The sequence below is a fragment of the Balaenoptera borealis genome (genome assembly GCF_965194805.1).
Source record: "Balaenoptera borealis genome assembly, chromosome: 16".
NCBI lineage: Eukaryota > Metazoa > Chordata > Mammalia > Artiodactyla > Balaenopteridae > Balaenoptera > Balaenoptera borealis.
In genome coordinates, this window is record NC_138872.1 from 49,003,982 (window position 1) to 49,029,301 (window position 25,320).

At 43.4% G+C, this 25,320-nt stretch overlaps 1 protein-coding gene across 4 annotated transcripts; it reads left to right on the top strand.

Moving 5' to 3' along the window:
* Window positions 1–26: 26 nt before the first annotated feature.
* SNX5 (sorting nexin 5) lies at window positions 27–23,584 on the top strand. 4 transcript variants are annotated; one of them, XM_082359577.1, is made up of 14 exons: window positions 27–162; window positions 402–483; window positions 10,130–10,234; window positions 11,346–11,456; window positions 12,516–12,637; window positions 13,695–13,818; window positions 14,494–14,589; window positions 15,812–15,917; window positions 16,000–16,075; window positions 17,327–17,366; window positions 17,456–17,542; window positions 18,777–18,936; window positions 21,441–21,526; window positions 22,794–23,584. In XM_082359577.1, the coding sequence occupies exons 2-14, from the start codon at window positions 433–435 to the stop codon at window positions 22,842–22,844; spliced, it is 1,215 nt and encodes a 404-aa protein (XP_082215703.1). In that variant the 5' UTR covers window positions 27–162; window positions 402–432; the 3' UTR covers window positions 22,845–23,584. The 4 variants fall into 4 exon arrangements, with proteins under 4 accessions (XP_082215703.1, XP_082215704.1, XP_082215702.1 ...); XM_082359578.1 differs by having other exon boundaries at window positions 29–162; window positions 406–483; XM_082359576.1 differs by lacking the exon at window positions 27–162 and having other exon boundaries at window positions 223–483.
* Window positions 23,585–25,320: the final 1,736 nt, after the last annotated feature.

Consider the following 25,320-nt stretch of genomic DNA (forward strand, 5'->3'; position numbering starts at 1 on the left):
CGTCAGAGCTCGTCGCCATCTTGGACTCCGGCTGAATAATAAATTCCCTCCCCCTAAGAGCGCGCAGCCTTTCTTGAGACGCGCCTCGCTGGGAGAGTGTTAGGGGCAGCGCGTCCCCGTGGCGGCCGGTGGTCGGCGGCTTCCGCGTGGCTCGGAGCGAGGGTAGGCCCCGCGTAGCTTGTTTGCCCAGCTCCAAGATGGACGGCAGCGGGGACGGGGGAGGCCGCCCTGGGGGAGCACGTGGGGCGCCGCTCGCCTTTCCCGGGGCTGCTGGGACGGTGGAGGAGTCGCGAGGCCTCCCGCCGCCGTCGGGCAGAGAGGCTGGCGGAGGCGGGGCCGCGGCCGCCCCCGAGACGAGCCCTGGCGGCGGCGGCGGCCCAGCCTCTTCTCTCCTCGCACAGCCAGGCGGCCACGCTCGAGGCCCGCGTCGCCATGGCCGCGGTTCCCGAGTTGCTGCAGCAGCAGGAGGAGGACCGCAGCAAGGTGAGGCCCTGGCCGCCCTCGGCCCCCGGGCCGGGAGGCCCCGGCGGTCACCCAGACCCCACGCTTCTTGCCCTGGTTCCCGGGAGGGGCTCGCGGGGCAGGGGCCGGAGACGCGGGAGCGCGCGCTCGGCGTGGAAAGTTGCTAAAACTTCTCGGGGGAGACCGCGCGGTGCACGCGAGATCCGCTTTGCAGCAAACGACGGAGCTCGAAACCGCGCCCCAGCTCCTCCAAAATACTGGGGAAATTCAATCGAGTCAGGTATCGGGAGTGTGTCTCTTACAACTTCAAAAGCGCTCAGTGCGCCGCTCCGGGAGGGAGTGCTGTCGTTTTTAGCAGGTGCTCAAATAGTTGAACTTAATTTTCGCTCTTAAGATTTGCGTGTTGATGTAAATTACCCCCATGCCGCTTGGATCTTGAGGTCTAAAAGGTGACTAATGCAGTCAATTTATGTCACCATAGCCAACTGAAGATTGAGGCAAGCCTTCACTTTGATTGGTCCTTTACTCATAAGTTAGTTTGAAATTTACAGGGGTTGGTATGAGCCGCAACGTTTTGTGCAGAATCGTCAACAGAAACGTTTTTCTAGCAGAAAATGAAAAAAAACTAATCTAGGAATTCGAGACGCTCTGACATTCAAGTAACGTGGAAGGCATCTCTTTAGAAATCAAAGGCATCTTTGATCCACAGCTCTTTGGAGAGACCTTTTCATCTAGTGGTGCCAAAGCTCGCATACGGCTGCCGGATTGTTCAGCAAGGGGGTCACTGCTGTATTAGTTACTGAAATGAAGCGTGAGGATAGGGTCTTGGTTGGGGTATTTTTATTTCTTTCTAAGTGGAAAGAAGTAATTTTTTTTTCCCTCCCTAAAGCCGGAAGTGGGAACTTGAGAACCATTCTTTCTAGAACATTCCAAAGGTAGTTTTCTCTCTAGAAGTTTAGATGGCTGAATAGAAATTTGGGTAGATGGATTTCCCCCCTCCATCCCCCACCTTCCATCTTCTTTCTTGGTCCAGAATTTATTTTAGACAGCTCTTTACAACTTCAACCGACCTTCCTATTTGTTAGTATAGTATACCTGTGGTTGGTTTTTAAAATAACTTCCCCACCATTCTGATCCTTGAGCAAAAGAGGATTCTGAAGGCTGTTTCCTTCTTCCTGGTTTTAGTGACTACAGGAAAGGATTATATAGAATTATCTTCCTGCTTTTCTTTTAATTGCAGAAATAAGGAAATAATAAACTTAATAAAATATTACTCTAACACGTGGCTTCATTTTCCTTCCTGATATCCGATACTAGTCCTGGGATGTGGATCAAGTCTAGATGATTTTTACTGTTCACCAAAGGGGAGTTTGGGACAAGAGTGAAATAACAGGAGGGCAAATCTTGGGCAAACTGTTCTCTTGCTGTAATTCAGCTTTGTTAGTTAACTGAAATATTTTACGTTTTTGCTGAAAATGTAAGTTTAAACTTTCTGATTGCTTTGGGATTTCCATGAGGATAGGGGTTCTTGAGGTTTAGATCCGCTAATAAGGCACGGAACGTAATTAATTCTTGAGGATTTTGAGTGCTGCTGCAGAACTTTTGGCTAGTTCAGCGAAACAGGAGTACTGGCCTATATCCGGTAGCCTGGCACTTTCATTTAGTCGTATCCTTTTGAGCTGAAGGTGTTGATTTGTCTTCTTTCCCAGAAAGCAGTTGTATGATTAATTTGTTGTTTAACTAGTCCTCTACTGATGGCAAAGATGGTGTTCTGGTCTTTAAATTTAGAAAAGTAAGGTTTTGCTAAGTCGAGCCCCTGAGAAATTTAACTGAACCTTTAACATCATTAGGCCGCATCTTCATGATAAAGAAACTGGCGTAGTGCAGCCCCCGCCCCGCCTCCCGCACTGGCTGCATCAACATTCTAAGGTGTCTGGAGTTTTTAATGGTTGGGGAGAGAAATGGAGATTATGCAGGACCTTGTTCCCATAAGATATTTACCCAGGCCTCCTGTTTGCCAAAAGGTCCTTTAAACAGCGGCATCACGTTTAGGCTCCCACTCACGGACTCAGTGTATGTCTATTGTGATGAGTCTTGGTCCCGTTAGTCTTGCCAACCTACGGCAAATGGAGTGCCAGTCCTGATTGTCTCCTGGGATTTTTATTATTCTTAACTTGTTAGTGGACTGAAGCAAATGATCGCACAGGAGGGCTTTGTAAGGGCCCTCCCCAGCCTAGTGCTGTTACTTTCACCTTAACTTTCACTAGTTGGTTACATGGGCTTTGGGTGGACAGTGTTTCCTTCCCAGAGCCAGTCATTAACGTTTTACATTTATGCTGCCCCTCTGGTTTGCAGATTGTTAACTGGTGTGGAAGTTGTCTCTAGGGACACCACTCTCCACCAGCTTAGATGAAGAGTGTTAAAATTTATGTTAGTATAGGAACAGTCCTGAATTTTCACCAATACTGCAGCAAGTCCAGAGTAAGTGATTCTTGTGGACTGAAGTTTTCTACTATGTTTATGGCTTGACTTCTTAAATTCGGGAAGTGTGGCTTCTCAAAGCTGCCCAAGCCTTAGTTCTGGATCAGTAACTTGCAGACAGTGTCTTAAGATCCCCATTTGTGAATACTACTATAGCAGGTCATGATCTGCCCACTTTTTTTTTTTTTTTGGCTGTAGGAAGAAATGGCTTAGGGCGTCTATGAGAGAATTTTCTGGATTCTGAGATCCAAATTCTCATTTGGTATGAGACCTAGTAAGTGACTAACATCTAACGTAGAGCTTCAGTTTAAACCAGGGTTTCTTAACTTGAACACTACCGATTGACATTTTGGGCTTGATAATTTTTTGTGAGGGGGAATTGTCCTTCCTGTGCATTGTAGCAGTATTCCTGGCCTTTATTGGGTGACCGTAACTCCCTTCCCTTCATCAGTGACAGTCAAAAATAAATGCAGACACTGTCAAATGTCCCTTGGTTGAGAATCACCAATTTGAACTTTCTAAAATGGTGTGATATGGGTGGGTCAGATTGTGTTAGAGGCTAATCTTTAGTGTGCCAGTTTGTTTCAAGTTTTTTTTCAGATGCTTGATAAATTCTAAGGAAATAGCAGGCCGTTTAAAACATCAGCATCATTGACTATCTTTGGTAGAATTAGCCTTCCCCCCAGTATTGAGGAGCCTTACCAAAAAATGGTAAAGGGTTCTGGGCAGTTGAGAGTTACAAACTCTACTCTGTTTACTATGTTGGAGTTCACTGCCCCCTTTGGACAGTGGAAACCTGAGGCTCGGATGCCACAGTACTCACAAAGCATTGTGGGGCAGAATTGAAGTTCACTGAGAAATGTGCTACAGGGTGGAACTTGGTTTAAAAATCCTGCTTTTTTGCTCTGTTGTCCTGATTGCTTGAGGAAATTAGGATGTACTTCTGTAGGTCAGTAGTACCACTGGCCAGTGGTGAAAGGCACATGCAGTGAAGTTAGGTTGTATTTAGGGAAACAACCTTTTAATGAACCCAATTATTCAGAGAAAAGTATTTTTGAGCTTTATAAGTTCTGCCTGTTATTTTTGAAATAGCGAAGGGATAGTGGGACATCTTGTCTTGCATGAATAGCAAATTTGTTTTTTTACAGGTTCAAATTGAGAAGTTTCTTTACATCTTTACATGAGAAACTAGTTCCTCACCCCCCCCCCCCAAAAAAAAAGATACTTCACCTCCAACACCTGTATATTTTCTGATTGGCCATTGAGTTACTCTTAAGAAGAGAGATTTCCACCTAAAAGGGGGATATGGAATTTCTCAAGTGTTTCATACCCCAAAGGCAAACCGTAAATACACAGGGAGGAGTGAAGGAGGAGTGAAGTTGCAGTTTGAGGTTCAGGAGAGACTGAACTTTAGTTTAGAGATTGGGTTCTTGGCTTGACTCCCCCCTCCCCCCCCCGCCCCCCGCTTCCGTTTACAAACTTGGTGTAACTTTTTCAGGCACTGCTATATGGTCTGAAGAGGAAAGTGTAGTTTTCTCAAAATAGTTGCTTATGTTAATCTGTGGTATGAGTTTTCTGCCAGAAGAGTTTATGGTTTACTTGTTTTTGAGGGGCAGATCCCTAAGCCTTTGGGTCTAGTTAGTGTAAACGGTGAGGAGCACAAATGCAAGTGTCGCCAACATGAAGGCTTTCACCTGATCTTTAATGAAGAGCAGTACAGAGCTTACATGTTGTGCTAGTGGGGACCAGGTATCTGGTGAGTGATGAAGGGCTGAAATGTTTATATCTGAAAGATCTGGGAAATGTGTGGTGCCTCTGACTGGCGTACAAGGAATCCCACCAGGAAGCAGGCAAGCTTTTCTTCTCTCCACGCTGCCATTTGTGTCTTAAACTCATGACACAAGCTCAAGGTCAGCTCTATCCATGTTGCTGAATCATCTTTGTTGGTGAAGGTAAATTTTTTTCTCAAATCTTTTTCTATTTCATCTTGGGTTGATCATAAAGTAAGACTGCTTTGTAGTAAGGAGTTGTGGACTTGATAGACCAGGAGGAACTTTTGGAAGGGAGACTTGATGAAATCTAGTAGTAGGTGAAGGGCTTTAGCTTTGAATGGAGGAAATTAGTTTTTTGTTTGTGGCAGCTGCTTCCTCTGTAGCAGTGGTATGTTGATTCCCAACAGAATTTCTGTGCTAGGAGATCATTATAGATCATATGGTTCAACCTTTCACTTTGTGAACTCCTGAAAATAATTCAGGTATCTTGCAATTAGATGGATTGTAATTAGATGGATTTCACAGTGAATTTTGTTTTAGCCAATAATTCAACTTAATCTCTTTCTGGTTCCATGTTGGGATTCCACTAGCTCGTGGGCTTGCAGCCTTGTGAAATGATGATTCAGTTTATCCATTCGCTGAGTGCGCTGCACTGACCTTCTTCCAAGCCTGGATTTCTGTTCTAGGAACTCTGGGCTGCATAGCCTCCAGATGCCCTGCAGTCTGCAGTGTTCTACTGTGGACAGCTTGTGTGCTGGTGGACTACCGGTAAGAATGGTTGGTGTCAGCAGGGATGGGTCCCTGTGGGTCTCATCTCACCAAGATGAGTGGTGGAAATCTGATCACTTGCTGCAGCTCTTTATCTAGTTGTTAAGCTTGTGGCTAATTTCCATAACTATTATCTATGTTAGTAGGCTGAGATCTAGAAGTCTTTGGTTCTGTTGTCCTTGAGGACTATGATATATTGGCAGGCCTGAATTATAGGAAGGGAGAAGCCAGTGGTGGGGGGAGGGAGATGAACACAGATACCTGTGAAAGCAGCTCATGTATTGCACACAGTCAATTCAATTGTTTTTCATGCACCAGTGCCTCAGGGATAAGTGGGATAGAACACAGACAAGTTTTGGTTACCTTCAGGGTGGGAGAAAATAGTAAATAATTCAGTACCATTACAGTATTTGAACCATAAAGAGGGGTTCGGAGAAAGATACAGTATTAGAATTTCTTACAGAGCACGTCCTTCCTTTGAGCTGAAACAGTAACAAAGTAATATAAGTATGTATCACGTGAGTCAGTTTTCAGAAATTACTGCAAATCCACTGTGTCTACCGCAGAGCATTTTTGGATTTATTTCCTCACTAGTGAGTATTGGACTAGGCAAGGTATCTGTACCTGTCCAGCTGAAATATGGCCTGGTTGTTTCTTGCCTGTTCTGGCTCCATGCTGCTTACAGACCATTCAAAGATGATTTGTCGTATTGCCCCTCTCCCTGGTAGGGGTCTTTAGTACCTTAGCCATTGGGTGAAGGGAAAGCAAAGCAGAATCCTTAGGAGAGAAACAGTTTGAAGGAGAGGCACACTGATGTGTAGCATGCGCTGGCTAAGTACATTGCTGCTTCGGGACTGGAGAATGGAAAGTCATTTCAGTGTATACATGCAGGCTTTTCTTCTATCTGCAGTAGTTTCCTTGCAACATTCAAATTAAGATGGAAATATAGGGGCTGGCATATTCAGTTTCTTGCATGTATACAAAACTGGTTAGACTTAAGTGGCTATTCAACTAGACCCCATTCTAGCAGATCAGAGTTACTGTGGAGATGATTTCTTCCCATTGTGTTTTGTCATTTGGCTGTATGGCAGTAGTGTAAACTGGAGTCTGCAGCTGCCATAACATTTTTTATACTTTATATATCTTCTTCTGTGGGTTCTGAATTTCTGAATCTGGCTTTCTGTGTTGCCCAGCCACAGAGGTGCTCTTTGCCATCTCTGTGCCACTTAACCTTTTGAAGAGGAGGCTTTGCAATGGCGTTAAATTAAAGTCGTGTACCAAAGTGAGTCATAAGTGAGATCTGGACCAAAAGTGGTCCTTAGCAGCTCAGAGCTTTGCACATCTGTCCTGTGGCCAGTGTCAGGTGCCCCAGCTGGGAGGCTGATGAACAAGTGAGGGAATGCACAAGGATTGATTTAGTTTTTCTCCTTTTCAGCTCTCTTACCAAGCCTTCAGATTTCTTAAAACAGTTAAAATTTTGTTTTCTAAATGAAGCAATGCTTGTTTACCCCCCTTTTTTCTCACAAAGATCACTGTAATCCTTACTGTAAGGATTAGTCTGATAAGGAAGTATATTGGGGACTGAAACTCCATCTAAAACTTGGAGTATGTGATGTAGTGGTTTCTGTGGAAATCTACAAAAGAAAGTCTGTTTTAAAACTTAACATTGCGCATTGGAGAGTAAATGTGTTTTAAATTTGATTCTCACCAGTGACCTAAGGGAATGGGAAAGGGAAAGTTAACGTCCCTAAGGTTAGACTCCGTTCTGAAGCCTGCCTCTGAAGCCTGCCTCGCCTGCCTGCCTCTTCCTGCTGCTTTAAACAGCTGTCCCAGTCATTTTGACACCTGTGGCCCAGGTCCGACAGTGTTGGCCAACAGGGCTAAGGCAGCACTCTGGGCACACACTTAGGCTAGGGGGCAGAGATGGTGAGTGGGCGAAAGTTTATGGAGGCGTGTCACCCACTCGCTGTACCCTCCACCCTGTTGATTATTTAGCAAGTACTGTGCCTTGGGGCTATGGAGTGTTGGTTCTGTTGACCAAGCAGAAAAAGGAATGCTGAGCTTTTAATCACAGTTGATGCTTCCGGAGTGAGGAGACAGTGCTGACTTAGAAGCTTTAAACATTTCACAACTTTTTACTCCTTGGTGATTTATGGGCTTCATTATCTGGAGGATTATCTTGCTACAATACAAGAAAGTTCCTTTGACTTGTGAATAGGGATCATTTGAGTTGGTGATGGTCTGCATACTCAGAATTTTGCCACCATCTTTTTTCAGACAATTCTTTAAGGCCTAAATGCAGACTTTTTCGTGTTATCTGTTGTGGGTTTCTTTTTTTTAATTGTTTTGTTTTTGTGGTGGGGTGGGAGTGTTCATCATGTCAGGTGGTGGGATTGTTGAGTCCCTTCCTAGGGTGGTATATTTAGGCAAAAGTGATTACTGCTGGAGAAGCTGGGTGCTTGGCATCTTGTTACAGTGCACAGTCTTTCCAAACCTCTAGTGGTTTTTGTTATTTTGTGTCTTCATCATACTCTTACACTAAAAAACAAAATATCTTTACTGACAAGAAGATAGTAACACAGTGAATAACCTGGGCTGTTATACTTCTGTATGGTTGGAGTGTGGGAAAGAGGTGACATCTGATGTTGGCTGGTGAAGTCCATCGCCGCTTTGACTGGTGCTTCAACGAGCCCCGTTTACTAGATTACATTCCCCTTGGGTCTTCCAACGCTAATTCCCAAGGCAGTCCTTGTGGTGCTCGCGGGCTCACTGGGCTTGGAGTGAGCTAAAATGGAATCGACAGTGTGTTCAGAAATTGAGAGACTGCCGGAAACCAGGATTTGTGACCTCGTTAGGAAATGGAATTTCAGGAAACATGGCTGTTGTTGCTGAACTCAGGGAAATGCACCTTAGACACGGTCCCTGGGCGGCCCCATCTTTCCACCAGTAACCTGACCCACTTTATTCGTGTACTGACTCTTGACTCATACAAACATGAGATCAGTGGGGTGGCCAGTATTCTCTGCAGTCAAATTTAGTGTATATTTTGAGGTCTTTTTGAATGCTGCATTTGCCCAGTGGTAAATTATCAGAAGGAAGGAAGCTTTTATCAGAAATGTGTCAGAGCTAGAGTCACAGCTGTGATAAAATGAAGTATCCCTGACCTTGAAGCTTTATCTTTGTTTGCAAAGATTTCATAAATGGACATGTGAAAATTAAGCCAAACAAGCAAATATTTCATAGGAGTCATCAAGAATTCACTTGGAAGATGTATTTAGGTTGACATGCCAGGAACTGTTAAGTATATTGTGATCTTAAAATACTTGATGTTAAAAATCAAGTTCTGGTGGCAAGAATGTGAGCCTTAGTTCTTAGAGGAAAGCCATTGTTTTAGGGCTCACTCTGGTTTTTGCAATTAAAATTTAAAAAATTTTTTTCTTGGTCACAGTGCTGAAGGAAAAAGGGAAGTACTGACAGTTTCTGAAATACTACAAAGGAGAGAGAAGTAATCCATGTGTTCTTAGAGAATATGTTTAATCTTTTTATACCTAATAGAACCAGTTTTTCTATTTTCAGAAGTTCATCAGTCTTTGGTCTTTTTATTTTGAAGAAAGGAATTCAAAGGGAAATTTAGAGGGAAAAACTCAGGATTCCCTGTTCTCTCATCCTCTTAACTCCAGTCTTCACTTGACATTTTCCTTGTGTTAATAGTCTAGAGGGTTCTGGCAACTTTAGCACTAGGTTACAGCTGGGGGCTGGGGGAAGGATGGGATGTTTAATCCCTGCAACCTCTTATTTGTGTCAGGCCTTCAGATCCACTGTCAGCTTGTCTGTCTTAAGAATGAAAGAATTTATCATATTTTAGATTCAGTAGGAAAGCTTTTTTTTAAGGAAGACCATTTTAACGACTTTTTCCTAACAGGCCACTTCTTCCAAGAATTCTTTTTAAACAGGCAAAACTGGAGTTGGATATTATTTTCCTCTGAGTTTCCAACTCACAAAAATCATTTACTTTTGTTTCCAGGGCAGTGCTCACACTTCTCCCTTATATGTAATCGCAGTGGAATTCTGATAATTAAGGCCTTTGTTGGTTTTTACAATTCACTTCTTGTGTCTAGATTTCTCATCTCCTTGACAGTCCCTGAATGTAAATAGGTCCACTCTTGAGTGGATTTTTATCTCTCCGCCCAAGATCCCATACCACCTGACTGTTCTCTGTACTTCCCAGCCTCTAACTTTCAGATATACATACAGTCTGTTAATGCCTCTTGAATGTTCTTGTAATTTGGGCATTTATGGAAGAAGTTCAAGATTTCATTCTATCCAGTTGAAGCCTTCTTATTCTTAGTACAGTTCTTCAAGTATTTGGTTAAATGTATTTTTCATGGACACAAAGTATGTAATGTACATGATATTAGAATCATATAGTTGCTTTGTTTAGATTACAGGAATTCACTGGACCCACCCATGCATTTAAGAGCAGGTTTCCCCACAGTTTCAAATATTATCTCAACTGACTTTGTTCTACATAGAACAATAGAAGTCTTATACAGACTGCTTTTTAATTACGAGCTCCCCATTTTTTGAAAGGATACTTTTTAGGACTAAAATGAATTTGAGACTAATAGCCAAAAAATGTATTTCAGCTGAGATCTGTATCAGTGGACCTGAATGTTGACCCCTCGCTTCAGATTGACATACCTGATGCACTCAGTGAGAGGGATAAAGTCAAATTTACAGTGCACACCAAGGTAAGTGACAGAATGACTTCAGTAATAACAACAGTGCCAGGTTGCAGCCTTGTTAGTCACAGTGGGTGTGAGAAGAGACCTAGTGACCTGAGTGCAGTGTGGTACTCCTGCTAAGTGAGGCCCCTCCCTCCGCTTGCTCCTAGTAAGCATCAGATGAGTGCTCTTCTTACAGCATTTTCTACTGTGGTGGAGCCCTGGGGCTGTGGGCTTTGCTGGTGTTTAGTGTGGCTTGTGCTCTGCTCCGTGGGGAAGCAAACCAGGCAGAGCCACAGAGCTGGAGCCACCTGCCACAGAACTCCACCTTTGTTTTTAATTTGCATGCGTGGGAAGTGCTTGCTTTGCCCATATTTACTAAGTTCTTGGCCGTCACCCCACCTATTATGATTCAGAAGAGGTCTTTTTCGTCCAGATTTTTAAAAAATTTTACTTTGAAGTATAACCGATATATAATGTTGTGTTAATTTTTCTCCAGATTTTTAATTTGACAAAAGCAATATGCCAATCTGTGAAAAATATAGAAAGTTTAATTTCTTGGGATCTTTTCAGGAACATTTTTAGCCTCCTTTCTCCTTCCATACTAGTTAAAATGTATTGAGTGCTTGTCTTATGCCAGGCACTTTTGTAAAGGGTTTACATGGGCTTAATTTTCTCTTTCTAACAATCTTATGGTATTCTGTTATCCCCATCTTACAGGTGAGGAACTGAGGTACAGGTTTAAATGAAGTAAATGGCTGAGGCACAATTTGAGTCAGGAAGTTTGAAGCTAGAGCTCTTGGTTTATGCCATCTCCAGCATAATATTGGTAATATGTTGTCTCTGAGGTCCCCTCCCACGAGGTTTTCTCTGCGTACCTTGGTGGCTTGATTAACATACCTGTCACTCAGGCAGCGTGAGGCCTACGTGATTATATCTGTCTGAGTTGACCTGAAAGGTGGAGTTGTGTGACTAGAATTCCGTAAAGAATGTGCTGAATCTTAGCTTTGTTCTTTATTGGATCTCATTAAAAAACTGGATGTTCTATTATGCAGAATTTTCCCATAGTGCACTGCATGAAACCCAAGCCACTTTATCTGAAAATAGTAGTTAACAGTTACTTCTTTTTTCTTTACAGACCACGCTGCCCACGTTTCAGAGCCCAGAGTTTTCTGTTACAAGGCAACATGAAGACTTTGTGTGGCTACATGACACTCTTATTGAAACTACAGACTATGCTGGGCTTATTGTAAGTACATTTTGGGTAATCAAATAATTACTGAAGCCAATTTCTTCTCCCTTGCTGTTCATTTTGTTTTGAGAGACTTTTACCCACTTTTTTTGTAATAGATTGTGAAAATAGTCTGATTTCATTTGTCAACTAGAGTATGTGTTCACTATTACTGGTAAAATCTAAAGTATGTGAAAATAGCGTTTTAGCTGTAAGATGAAGCATAGTCTTATATTCTGTACAATAAAAGAGAGTAAGCAGTTTCATGGTGTAAAGTCTTGTCTACCTTTGCGTTTGGCATTTCTCTGGCATTTCCTTTCAGCCATCAAGTGGAATTGATCTCTGCTGGTGGTAGTGTGTGCTGGGTTTCTCAGGTGTGTTCTGCTGAAGGCGTAAAGGGGGCAGTTGTCTTTGTGCTCGGCCCTTGAGAGTTAATGCGTGGCTCTGGGAAGAGACTTAGCTGATTTTATTTATTTTTATTTTTTGGCTGCACTGTGCAGCTCGCAGGATCTTAGTTCCCCAACCAGGGATTGAACCCGCGCCCTCGGCAGTGAAAGCGTGGAGTCCTAACCACTGGACTGCCAGGGAAGTCCCTTAGCCGATTTTAAAGGAGAGAGAAACATGGCTTTTCCTGCCAGGCCAGCTGAAGAATCTGGCCAAATAGTTAAACAAAATCAGTACTGAAGCTTATGTTTAAGAATGTCCACGCAAAATTAGAATCTTTTATCCTCTGGAATAAATTCCTTTATAAATCCAGAGATTATTATCTTCATCGTACTTCATTGGCTTCATTTTAGCATTGATTGTAATATATAAATTAAACTGACAATTGAAGCAGGATAAACTGTCATACCTACCAACTGTCCAGTGATTGATTAACCAAACAAATGATTGCAGTCAAAGTGAGTGCCCGTTGTAGGGGACACTTCTTTTAAATGGCCGAAAGGAATAAGGTTAAGAGAAAAGTGCAAGTTGATTTTCAGGCAGCCCCACTGGGCTCCCTGCCTCCTGTGCACAGGCACTGAGTTGCACGTCTCTGGGGGCGAGAACCCTCACAAGTTACTGCCTTGACTGCAGATTCCGCCCGCGCCTGCAAAGCCTGACTTCGACGGCCCTCGAGAGAAGATGCAGAAACTGGGAGAGGGTGAAGGGTCTATGACCAAAGAAGAATTTGCCAAGATGAAGCAAGAGCTGGAAGCGTAAGTGCATTTTCTTGATGGGGGCTCTACCCTTTGAGAATAAAAATGTGTGCAGAAACGAGAATCTGACAGCTAATTTCAGTTAATTAGTTACCTGGCTATTGTCTTCTCAAACCACATTTTGCAGAGTGTGGGTGGAGGGACCTGGTCTTTGTACTTTAGACATTGATTCCCTGGGGACTGCTGACACTGAGTAGATGGTGGTTCTATCTGTAGACCATGCTTGTCGTGGAGTGTTGGTCTGGCATAAAGTGAAGAACTAAACGTTTGTCTTTATATATAAACAAGTCTTCAGGCTGTGATAACGTACAAAACTTTCTTCCCTGAAGTTTGTTTACTGGAAGTATAGCTGAAACTAGATGGCAGTGAGTGCTGCTACAAAGAAGCATTCTAAGAATAGCCACAGCTATGGCTCTTTTAATCTGGTTGTAATTCTTTCAAAGAAGAATGGATTCTTTATTCTGTATCATAGTTGGAGGTCTGCATACAGTTTCTTATGACGCCATCCTTGCACTTCTTTCCCTTGGCTCCCTCCCTTCTAAGGCATCCATCTCAGCAAGTCTCTTCAGCACGCTGCCACAGGCGCATTAGCCTGGTACCCCGTGGACAGCTCTGAGGCTAGAGCGCTGAACACAACAGACTCAAGTTCCTACTATTGGGAAGTTCTGAGTCATCTCTAGTGTGTAGATTGAGATGAAGCCACTTTGTAGTTTCTGATGGTTCCAGGCTTTGTTAGACTCACTGCTGTGTACATGGCTGCAAAATTAAAGGGTTTTCATGGTTTTAAAGAAGCCAGTGTTTTGTGCTTAAGTACTCGTGGGTTTGGGCTTCACAGACGTACCCTATCAACTCTGGTTATATCGCTTCCCCTTTCGGTGGCTGTTCCACAGATTCCAAAACGAGATCTGCCTTATTACCTAGTTGGATGCTACATTATACCAAGCTGCTTTGGGTCCAGTTGAGGTGTTCTGCATGGCTGGAGGAGCAGCGCAGTGAGGTCCCAGGGAGCAGTGTTGGGTGGTCAGCTGAGCTGAGGCCTTGTGCGCTTCTCTTCCAGTGAGTATCTCGCGGTCTTCAAGAAGACTGTGTCTTCCCATGAAGTCTTTCTTCAGCGGCTCTCCTCTCACCCTGTTCTCAGTAAAGATCGCAACTTTCACATTTTCCTGGAATATGATCAAGATGTAAGGCATTTTTATTCCATTTCCATGATCCAGTTAAAATGTACAAAGAATATACTTGATATATTTTCTGAAAAATTGACTTTCAAGGTTGAGTTTCTTATCAACACAACAGAAACCTTTCTTAGATGCTCCTCCCCTTGCCCACCTCCCCGAGGGCAATAGATCCAACGTGTAAGGCATTTTAATAAGATGTTGCATGTAAATATTTTGACCTTTATCCCCTCAGTTAAGCTTGGGATTATTCGAAAGAATTTAAGTTGATCCACATTTGTTTTTTTCATTGAAAGGGAGACATATGCTTGCTTTTTTACAAAAATACGTTACATTTCTTGCTGTTTAATATGTATGAGGCAAGCCCTGACCTACACATTTCCTCAGAAGTCTTCTAACCAGTGAATAATCAACATAACAGAACAGTAATTCTACCAAGAATTTAAAGGCACAAAGACTTGATATTGATACCTAGATGGTTTTTCAAAATATCTCCTAAGTCACACTTTTAGAATTACAACCTGTGCTTAGATTTAGCTGTTTATTTGATATTTAGATCTGTTGTTAACGATGGAATTAGAGGTATCTTAAGTGTATGCTTATACTAGTAAACAGTTACTTGGAATGTGTTCAGGACTTGATGGGAAATATATGTACCGTTAACTGTTTTGGATTTCTCCTTAGCTAAGTGTTAGGCGGAAAAATACCAAAGAGATGTTTGGTGGCTTTTTCAAAAGTGTGGTGAAAAGTGCTGATGAAGTCCTTTTTTCAGGAGTTAAGGTAAGTGGCCTTTAGCTGTTTGAGAAAATTCTTCTCTTTGTGTGAATAGGTGACTTTTTGTTTCTTCAGAATAGGTATTTGTGAAACAAATAGTATTAGCTTCTCAAAAATGTAAATAATTTTTTTCAAATTTGGTTATTTTTATCTACTCATTGAATTTTCACTTATTTTCCAAAAATACTCAGTTCTTTCCCAGGAGAAGGGATAAGAACCTTTCCACACTTAAGTCTTCATTTTCTCCTTTTCTGTAAGGAGAGGTTACTCAGTTAGTTATTTTTTAAAAAAATAAGCTACAAGACCAGTATTTCATGCTATTCTCCAGAATTGCACTGTCCCCTGGTAGCCCCGGCCTCAGGTGGCAGTTGAGCACTTGACAGATGCAGTTGGCTGGTGTAATAAAGGAACTGAATTTTATGTTTTGTTTACATGCTGGATTTCAAGGACTTGATAGGAAGAAAGAACCATAAAATATGGGTTTTACCTATTTCTTTTTATAATGTGGTTACTACAGAAGTTTTAAGCGGCACGTGTAGCTCACATGTTTCTATTGGACAGTGCTGTTCTAGAACATCAAATAAATGTACAAGTTTCTCACTAGCCTTGTAGGTGTGGTTTATTTCTTCACTCCTCAGCCCCCCTCCCTGCTACCATAACAGTTACTGTCTGGTGTCTGACTTTGCCACTTGAGGGCTTGAGTAAGGAGCCCAGGGTGTAGGTGCTGAGAAAGACAGGGCGTTGTCAGAAATGTGGAAGCTCTGGGGCTGTCTCTGGCACAGCTGAAGGTGTGCTGTCCCCACGCATTTAACGTATACAGGCGTTTGGCATCCCTGGTCAGTGCCCGCCAGGTGCCAGCGTTTCCTCCCAGTCTGGAACCGAACACATTTGGCAGGTGCAGGTATCCGAGGCGCGGGAGCCACCCACCGGGCGGAACCACCGCTCTAGCGGAATTGCTGGAGGTTAGAGAGGATGCTGAGTTTTACTGGGCTGTGCTAAATGGCTCTTCAAAATGGTTCTCTCTGTTGACATTTCCTGCCAGCATTTCACTTTTCCTAATCCCAAGTATGAAAAGTCCATTTCAAAAAAAAATTATTTTTATTTCCCTAGTCTTTAGAGGTTAAACTTATGCATAAGCTTATTTCTTTAGTGTTTTTTTATAATATAAAATACATATTTGTATTGTTAGAAGTTTTGCTTCTTAAACCTCTTTTTTCCTTCCCTTTAGGAGGTAGATGACTTCTTTGAGCAAGAGAAGCATTTCCTCAGTAACTATTACGATAGGATCAAGGGTTCCTGTGCAAAGGCTGACAGAATGACCAGCGCTCATAAAAGTAAATATGTTCGCCCATTAGCCCCTTAGTTTGCTAATGTGCCAGCTCTGCTCACATAAAAGGTCTGTCCTTGTTCCTGCAGATGTAGCGGACGATTACATCCACACCGCAGCCTGCTTGCATAGCCTGGCTTTAGAAGAGCCCACGGTCATCAAAAAGTAAGTTTTTGTTGGAAGACATTTTCTCTAATCCCCTAATTGAAAACTGTTGGGTGGTAAAATGGGTAATGACTACACAGGTTCAGTTCCGCTCTTGAGCCAAGCCCATCTCTGGTCGACCATAGTCTCCAGCACTCACTTTATACTATACACCCTCTGAACGTAAATACTTGTAAGACGTTTGTAAGGGACTCAGGGCACTTCTGTACCAAACGTGGTAGCTGTTGTCAAAGCCTTTATTTCTGTCAAACTTACATGTGTCTGTTGTTGATTATTTTGATTTTGGAATTGTCTTTGAGAGAAGTTTGCTTTGTGTTTTCTGGCAAGTGGTGCTTGCGCTTTACTCGGTAATGCCTTGGGCTGACTTGAAGAGATTTGGTTAAGGTGGCCATAAGGGTAAAGTAATGACCCCAGTCTGATTTTGAGCATTTTTTTATATTAATTTTTCACAGTTGCTTCATTCTAGTTATTTCTGGTGTGAGATGGAATAGTTGGCCCCTTCCATACCTGTGGGTTCTGCATCTACAGCTTCAAACAATTACAGATAGAAAATACTTGTTTTTAAATTCCAGAAAGTTCCAAAAAGCAAAACTTGAATTTGCTGTGCATCAACAACTATTTGCATAGCATTTACGTTGTACTTACAACTATTTACATAGCATTTACATTTTAGGCGTGATAAGTAATCTAGAAATGATTTAACGTATACAGGAGGGTGTACGTTATACCATATAGATAAGGGACTTGGTCAACTGTGGGTTTTAGTCTCTGTGCAGGGTGGGCACTGTATCCTGGAACCACCCCTCGCTGTTACTGTCAAATGACTGTGTTCTACTTACACCTAGGCTTGGTCTAGGGGGCGTTAGTATTTCAGACTTGAAAATGGGAGTCAGGCTGATGGCAGAACCAAGACAAACTAGTAGCGTATTTATGGCTTAGAACCTGACCTTGGCTAACACAAGTTTAACAGCGGATAAGAACTTGGGGACACGGGTTCTGCACAGCAAGGTGGCTGAGGGGCAGCAAGAGAGGCCAATGCCGGTGAGTGCGGCACTGGAAATGTGCTCGATTTCGTAACCGTCTTCTCTGCTAGATTGGGCCACTTGTGATGAAAGCGTTGCTTTGATAAGTTAATTCTAAAGCGCCACAGACTAGGACTCCTGAATTTACCCATTCATGTCTTAGAGCATTGATAAGATCATATTTCATACATGATTTAAGACCGTAAGCCAAAATCGTGTATATTTGCAGGTACCTGTTGAAGGCGGCTGAGCTATTTGAAAAACTTAGGGTAAGGATTTTTATGTTGGTCTTCAAGGTATGTATTTTATAATCTGTAGATTTCTGCTTAGATGATGGTGGCCTTTGGTTTTTTAACAGAAAGTAGAGAGTCGAGTCTCCTCAGATGAAGACTTAAAGCTGACAGAGCTCCTCCGATACTACATGCTCAACATAGAGGCTGCTAAGGTGAGGGAGTTCTCGCAGAAGAGGTCTGATGATACAGATGTATTCTCTTTGTTAAAAATGAAAGAAGATGGAAATTTGTCAGGATTGTTCATGTAAGTGATGTCAGCCTAAATAAAGAAGTAAACTGAGGCAAGCTCGAGTTTCTTCAGGAATAACAGAGGAGTTGCAGTGTGGGAAACACTGTAGCAAGCCACAGGAGAGTCCATTGAGGGTGTGGGGTGGGATGTATTTTGGGGCAAGGAGTGCAAAGAGGAAGAGTCTTTGGCAGTAAGATGGTTGGCGTGAGGGAGCTGGTCCCCAGCAGTCAGCTCATTGGCCGGTGTTCACTGGTCGGGAGGTAAGTCTGGGTCTCCTGTGTATCAGATGTTTGTGGGAAATCAGTCTCTCAGTTCTTAAGTTGTATAGTTATATTCTGAGGGTGCGGGTGTGTATCCTCCAGTTCCGTTTTAGATTGAAATCATCTCACAGTGACGTTCCTTTTTGTGACACTGTGTCCTTAGTTTGCATTGCTTAGGAACTTAGGGGCAGTAGGGCTGGTGCTGAGTAGACAGATAATGGTTTGGGAGATTATATGCTGTTGGATGCAGAGATAACCGGACACATGCCAAAGGGGCTATTTCTGAGGCAGAAAAGGCTTTGGGGTTGTGATCTTTTATTGAATTGCAGTTGTCACTGCATCCTTTGAGTCATAAAGCATTACTTAACCAAAAGCAAGGTGAAGTGGTCAGCAGAATGACCTTTGGGAATGGAACGTGCATTCTTCACTGTCTACACTGTCCTGAAGAAAAATGTTTAAATTATTTTTATATGAAATATACTAAACCTGGCAGCATAAAATTAGGTAGGGAAAATACCTAATGGGAAAATGTCATCAGGAAGTAGAAATTCATTCTTTCCCCCATAGTTTAGTTTTATTTTAGGTGACTTGTCTTGTGGCATGTTTTCTTAGAGAAAAAAATCCTATAGTCGTCACTGTTTGGTTCCTTCTCTTGATCCATATAGAGAATTCTGGAAAGGCTGTCAACAATGTATTAAGCATTGCTATTACCAGCCTAATGTTGAGATTTAAGCGGGGGGGGCGGTGCAGGAGATGGTTGATGTCTGACATTTTAGGCAGTGCCCCAAGGTACTTGTCTGTTTTTTAGAGTACTTCAGATAGTCTTCCGTTCTGTTCTAGAGATTTTTCGGTATAGGTTTAACTACCATGTATCATATCTGTTAATTTTCTTCTCAGGATCTCTTATACAGACGCACTAAAGCCCTCATTGACTATGAGAATTCAAACAAGGCATTGGATAAGGCCCGGTTAAAAAGCAAAGATGTCAAGCTGGCTGAGGCACACCAGCAGGAATGCTGCCAGAAATTTGAACAGCTTTCTGAATCTGCAAAAGAAGGTTGAGTGGGGCCACTCTTTATTTACCTTTTGCTTTTTATTTGGAAGTAATTTCAAGCTTACAGAGAGAAGTTGCACATATGGTACAGAGAACACCCATACATCCTCTGCTTTGTCACTTGCACATGTACATGTGCTCCTACTTGTGTGATTTTATAAACATATCTGGGTTGGGTTTTTTTTAACCTTTTGAGATTAAGTTGTATCTTTCTTAGTTGTTTTATCCCTGAAAACTTCGCTGTGTTTCTCGTACATCCCTGCAGTACAGTTACCAACTTCGGTAACCTTTGATACAATACAGAGTTGTCCCCTCCCCGACTCCTCCATGTCAGCACTTGGTGCTGTCTATCCTTTATTAACACAAGCTTTCCCTTCTCTCCCATAGTTTTTTTTTATCATCTTCGTTAGACTCATGGATTCCTGTTTTCAAAAAGTTTTAAAATTCATGACTGTACAAAGTTATTTTGGTGTTCATACTGTCCAGACTGAGCCAGTGAGAGTGCCTTTAAAGCTGGCGTGTCCTTATGACACCCCCATATTTTTGAGGATTAGATGTTTCGTGCTAATCTTAGACCTTTTCTACTCCAGCCATGAAAATCGCCATTTCTTCCAGGAGCCCAGATTGAGTGCTATGTGTGCTCATTTCTTCTGGGGTGCCTCTGCTTCTAGACCTTTCAGCCAACAGTGGGGAAATGTCAGGATGTGTGCACACGCGTATATACTCTTCAGGGATCATGAGTCTGCAATAATGACTCAGTTGTATTCCATCTCCACAGGGTTGGTTCTTGCCTTCTACCATTCCAGAGTAAGGGGCTTTTAAAATATAATTTAGGACTTCCCTGGCGGCCCAGTGATTAAGACCCTCTGCTTCCAATGCAGGGGGCACAGGTTCAATCCCTGGTCAGGGAACTAAGATCCCGCATGCCACGCAGCATGGCCAAAAAAATAAAACAAAATAAAATTGGGAGATGGTGTACCATGTCCATTGAACATGAGTGTAATAGGTAGTCTTTTCCTTAGTGGGGATCTCACTGCCCTGAAGTTCTTAGGGGCCATGGAACATGCCAGAGCAAAAAGTAAAGACTGTGTCTTCCAGAATGTGAATGTAAATTAGAGTGGACACTTGAATCACCCTCAGAACACCCTCCCCCTTCAAAACTCAGGTTTCCATGTGGAATCCGTATCTCATTATAAGACTGTTTCCTCAGAACCTTCCCCCTCCTCTGTGGCGCTGCAATCCCGGTGTATCTGGAAGAGCTCTGCTCCTTTGTCTTGGCTCCTCTCTGTTCAGGACTCCGGTGCCCTCACTGAGGGACAGGGCTTCTCTGTACAGTCTTTGCAAATGGCCTGCAGATACGCTCCCATGGCTGCCCTTTGGATTCTTTCAGAGGAACCTCCTTCTCGCTGCACTGTAGTTTAAATAAAAATTCTAGCTTTTTGAAAAAAACAGCTAATTTAAATATATAAGGAAAAAGAACACTTCAAAACTACTGAGTTGAAATCTTAGGTTATTGTATAGGCGAGAGTTTAGTGGCTTTGAGAATTTTTTTAAAGAGAAGCCACAAAGCTTTACAATGTGCCAGATTAGGCCTGTCTCTATTGCCCACGGTTTGTCCCTTTGTTGTTTGATCGTATCCTCCTTATTCAAAATGTAAGCCTGGGTGTACACTATTTAAAAGTGCAGTACTCTGTAGAATAATGAGATAAATGGCTCCTAGGCTGTTTGTCTTACGTTGAGGTTCTAAGGTTATGGCTGAATTGATGGGAGCTCTTGCAGAAGCACAGGGCAGTGGGCAGGTGTCCTGGGAGACAGATGGGTCAGTCTGGAGTTCTGGTCCTGGAGGGAAGGAGAAGAGCTTATTTTGACATCTGACAAGACCAGCCTGATATATCCAAGTTACTGTCGTTAAAATCACTATACATTTTTTGAGTTTTTATTTTTTAATGTGGCTGCTTGTATTACATTTCTGTTGGACGGTGCTGTGTAGACAAGATACAGGACTCTGAGCACCAGCTTAAGCTAAGGGAGGATTTTGATCACAGGAGTGATGGTGAGAGCTGCAGGGTAGAGCCTGAGTTCACTAGTGTGTGGAAGGAATCAGAGGGAGTCTGATAGGACACTGATCCTGAATTTTTATGATGGATAAACACAAAGGTGGCATGTTCTGTAGCAATAGCCACAAAAAAGCAGTTTTCAAAGTTTAAAAATGATCCTTAAAAAAGGTCATTGGTGCAAGTACGTGTGGCCCACTACCTCCCTAGCCCACCCTCCACAAGCACTGGTTCCTAGAGGGAAAGGGCAAGGCAGCTCAACTCAGAAACCTCCAGGTGTTCAGGGGCCATTCCTGGTGACTGGGGGTGTGTTCCAATGGTAGAGATAACAAAAATGTGAGAAAATGTGGTGTAGGGTACCAAAGCTTTGGAGATCATTTTATTTGTAAGAATGGTATTTGGAAGTTAAAGATGAAGATTGTTCTGTTTTTCTTGGTAAACTTTGCTTTGTAGAGCTAATCAATTTCAAACGAAAGAGAGTGGCAGCATTTAGGAAGAATCTGATTGAAATGTCTGAACTGGAAATAAAGCATGCCAGGGTAAGTGTTATCTTCAAACTAAGTCAACTTTGGGGGGTCTTTTTCAAGTTATTTACCAATTCACTCTTCCAGTGTCATCAAGCAGATGGCATTTGCTTTGTGGTTTTAATCCCCTGAGGTGTGGGTGGGAGCCACTTGTCAGAGTATTTTTTCCACTGCAAACCAAAACTCCGTATGTCTTGATGAAATACTGCTTTTTGAGAAGAGCATTCTTGGTGGCGGTTACCCAGCTTCTCTCTTGATGTCCTTGCGGGCCACACCCTGAAGGAGTTTTTCCAGTAATTTGTGAGCATCCATCATAGCATTTATAAGCTCTTCGTTATCTGGAGTTTTCATGGTAGATTTTTTTTTTAAATAGTTTTCGAATTTGCTAAGTGTCTTCTGATATTAAGTCCCTTTTGGTTTAAAAAGGAGGAAAACTTCCTCATAATGTTTGTAGCATAATTTAGCCCAGAAAAGATGGAGAACAGTGGTTCTCAGTGCTAGAGCATATTGAAATCCTACTGGGGAGCTCTTAGGGGTTTTTTGTTTTTGTTTTTTTTGTGCCCAGGCTCATTCACTCAGGGTTTCTGGGCTCTTTGGGTGGTTCCTGGGTGCGGCAGATACTGAGCCTCAGGGTGCTGTCTGAGCCAGGGCAGTCAGGTCACTGTCGCTGGCCATCTGCGCTGGTTAAAGCGGGAAGACTGAACGTTTGTATGTATTTTGAATTCCTTTATTTTGACCACAACAGAGATGCTTACTCACTTGCCTCTTTAAGTCCTGCTGTATATGGCCTTTTAAATTGGAGTTTTAAAGTATCATTTATGGGTCATTTATGCGTAGTGTTCTGAGTATTCTAGGTTTTTTGAATTCCTTTAAAGTGAGAACTTTGTACAGTATTTCCTGCCAAGTCCTATGTGAATATTTATCATTTGTAATCTCATTTATAATCTCACCCATAACTACTTTTTAGCAACTTTTTTTTTTTTTTTAGCAACTTTTTATCCAGTCTTTCCAAGGCTTTCAAATACCACATTTAGGTTAAGTCACATGAGTGGAATTGGCATGATGGCAGTGGGAGCAAACCTGGGGTGTGGGGTGGAGGTGCTGAAGTGCTGACCAGCCCTTCTGAGGGTGAGGAACTCCCCAAAGTGAAATTGGGGTGAGGGGAATTGTGGTTCAGGGGTCATTTAATGAAAAACAAGCACCCGGCCAGATGTCTTGTGACAAGCGAAGTCGGTGGGTCTGAGGTCCGTGCCTCACCAGTGCCCCGACGTCTGTCTTCTAGAACAACGTCTCCCTCCTGCAGAGCTGCATCGACTTGTTCAAGAACAACTGAACGAAGGACGTGAATGTGAAGAAAGCCCGCATCACTTGCACTCAGATCATTACCGCGGAAGATTTATTACCTTTGGCTTTAGTTTAAAATTATGTGAATAAATATTTTGATTTCTAAAGATCTTAACACTTAACCATGTTGGTTTAAAGATATTTCTATTGCATGCTACTTGGACATAACTAATCTTTATGCATTTAATACCTCAGAGTGGGTAGAATCTAAGTACTGGGTTCTCCTCTAATTTGTCTTTCGTAATTAAGAAAGGGTGCGGGAATCTTGCGCCTTCTGGAGTCTGTGTAAGCAGTGGCCTGGCACACACTGCCTCACTGTTCCCTGTGCCCATGCCCCTACAAACCGGTGACTTTAGGGTAGGTGCCGATTATAACAGATGAGTCAGCCGCTTGCTACAGGTAAGAGACATTCCATCTCTTCATTAGGTAATTTCCCCCTTTCTTACTCTCCTGGTTCTTTAATCACCTTGAGTTGTTTGTACTATAACAAGAGCAAGAAAAATCTCATATCTTTATATACACCCTTTGCAACTCCATTTTTGTAGTTGGGAGATAAATATTTGAGGGGAAAGAAGCATCTTAAGGGTATAAGAACAAGTAATAAGGCCTAATTTAGAAGGTGGCCAGATCTACATTAAGAAAGATGTGAACCCCCTCCCTAATGGGGGGGGGCGGTATGTGTGTGTTTGGACTTTTTATAAAGTGTACAATAAAATAATCCATGCTCTACTATGGAGTGTTTTTGTGGGAAACAAGGCCAGGTGTGCCTTGAGACTGCAGTCGCAGCTAAGCCTTGGTGGTGGTGAGGGCTTTGGTATCTGCCAAGCGTTGTCCCAGCCTCTGTTCTAATCTTAACAGTTTAGAAGACTGCAGACCTGTTTTTAAGGGTATATTTGTCCCATCATCGGTGTGACTGAGCCTTAAGGTGGTGCCTGCCAGGTTTATGTCTATCTTTTGTAATTATTTGAAAGATACTTTGAGACTATGTAAAAAGTTTACCCACTGCTTTTAGCCTGTTTTAATCAGCCGTAACTGGTGTGAGGGTTGTAAAACTCTGGTTTTGGACACCATAGGTGACTTTTTCTGATGTTAAACTGATGCCGAAGTCTTGCCCTCCCAGCCAGTTACAGTGACTAAAATTTACTAAACAAGCCCAGACACAGTAATTCCTGCCCCCTTCACGTGAAGCGTTTGGGAGGCGTGGTGCAGGAAGCAAGTGCATTTAAACAAGCTCTGCTCCAGTCTGGGTTCCTAACCACGTCTCGGTTCCCGCACACCTGTCACCCCGGGATCCCCCACAGTAACACAGGCGTCATGTGGCGTTGGGGTGTGCGACTCTGCCTAGTGTGCCTGGGTCACAGCTGGTCCCAGGAGTTCTGGCTGTGGCTCGCCTTGCTTCAGCCCGTGACTGGGGGCCACTTTGGACTAGGTCTGTTGCTGGATGTGGAACAGGTGGTTGGGGCGCTGGGGTCCAAGTCCCGGCCCTGCTTGGTGGCTAAGGGGGCTCCCTTCTGAACCAGACAGATCTGTAAGGTGCAGCAATGCTTTAAACTAGGTGCCTCTCAAGTTAATTTTATACGAGTGATCTCGGAGTGTTTGTGTTTACCTTCTGCACTAAAGTCATGGGCCTGCTGGTCATTCATGGAACTGCACGGGGTTCTGGGCGAGTGAGGGTGTTTCTAGTCCTCCCCTTCCCTGCCCACGTCGACCAGTGGAGCCATTGCTGCCTCTGCAAACCTGGGCTCTTCCTGAGGAGCCAGGCGACCTGGCTAAGAGGGAGCCAACGCCCTGATGCAGGAAGGCAAGGCTCGGTGTGGGACTGGGTGCTGACATCTACGTGCCACCTGGCGGGCGGCGGAGGGTGCAGACCCAAGGGAGGGGCTACCTTGTGCAGCCTCAGCAGGAGGAGAGCCAAGTGGGAAACTTACAGCTGCCCAGGCACCTTCCAGGGGCACAGGTGGGCACAGAGCATTCTAAAATGCTTTTCCTCAAGCCCATGGGTGAACTGGGGCCACTTCTGTGTGGTGTGTGGGAGGCTTTTGTTGGGGTGTCTTCTGAAAGCTTCAGTGCGTGTGCTGTAGGGTTGAGGATTGCTCTGAGAGACCTGGTAGCTAGTGACTCTTCTGTACCACATACAGTGCATGCCAGGTACTGCCTTCGCGGTTCATCTGAGGCGATGCCTAGACCCAGCTCTGTAAGAGGTGGTTTCCATTTGGAAGTCACTTTGCACCATCAGCTTCCACCTGTAGGGGCAGAGGCACCCAGAGCCCACACGTGCCCTCAGCTTGTGGGACAGAGGGACAGCCCGGTGTCTGCAGAGTTGTTTCCGATGGTCTCTTCCCAGAGCAGCAGTCCTCTCTGGGTGACCCAAGACACTCTCTGTTGCTGAGGCTGCTCCTTGCGTTCTGGGACTGGTGTCAGACAGATGGGCGGTAATGGGTTCAGAGCTGGGCCGTGTGACAAGT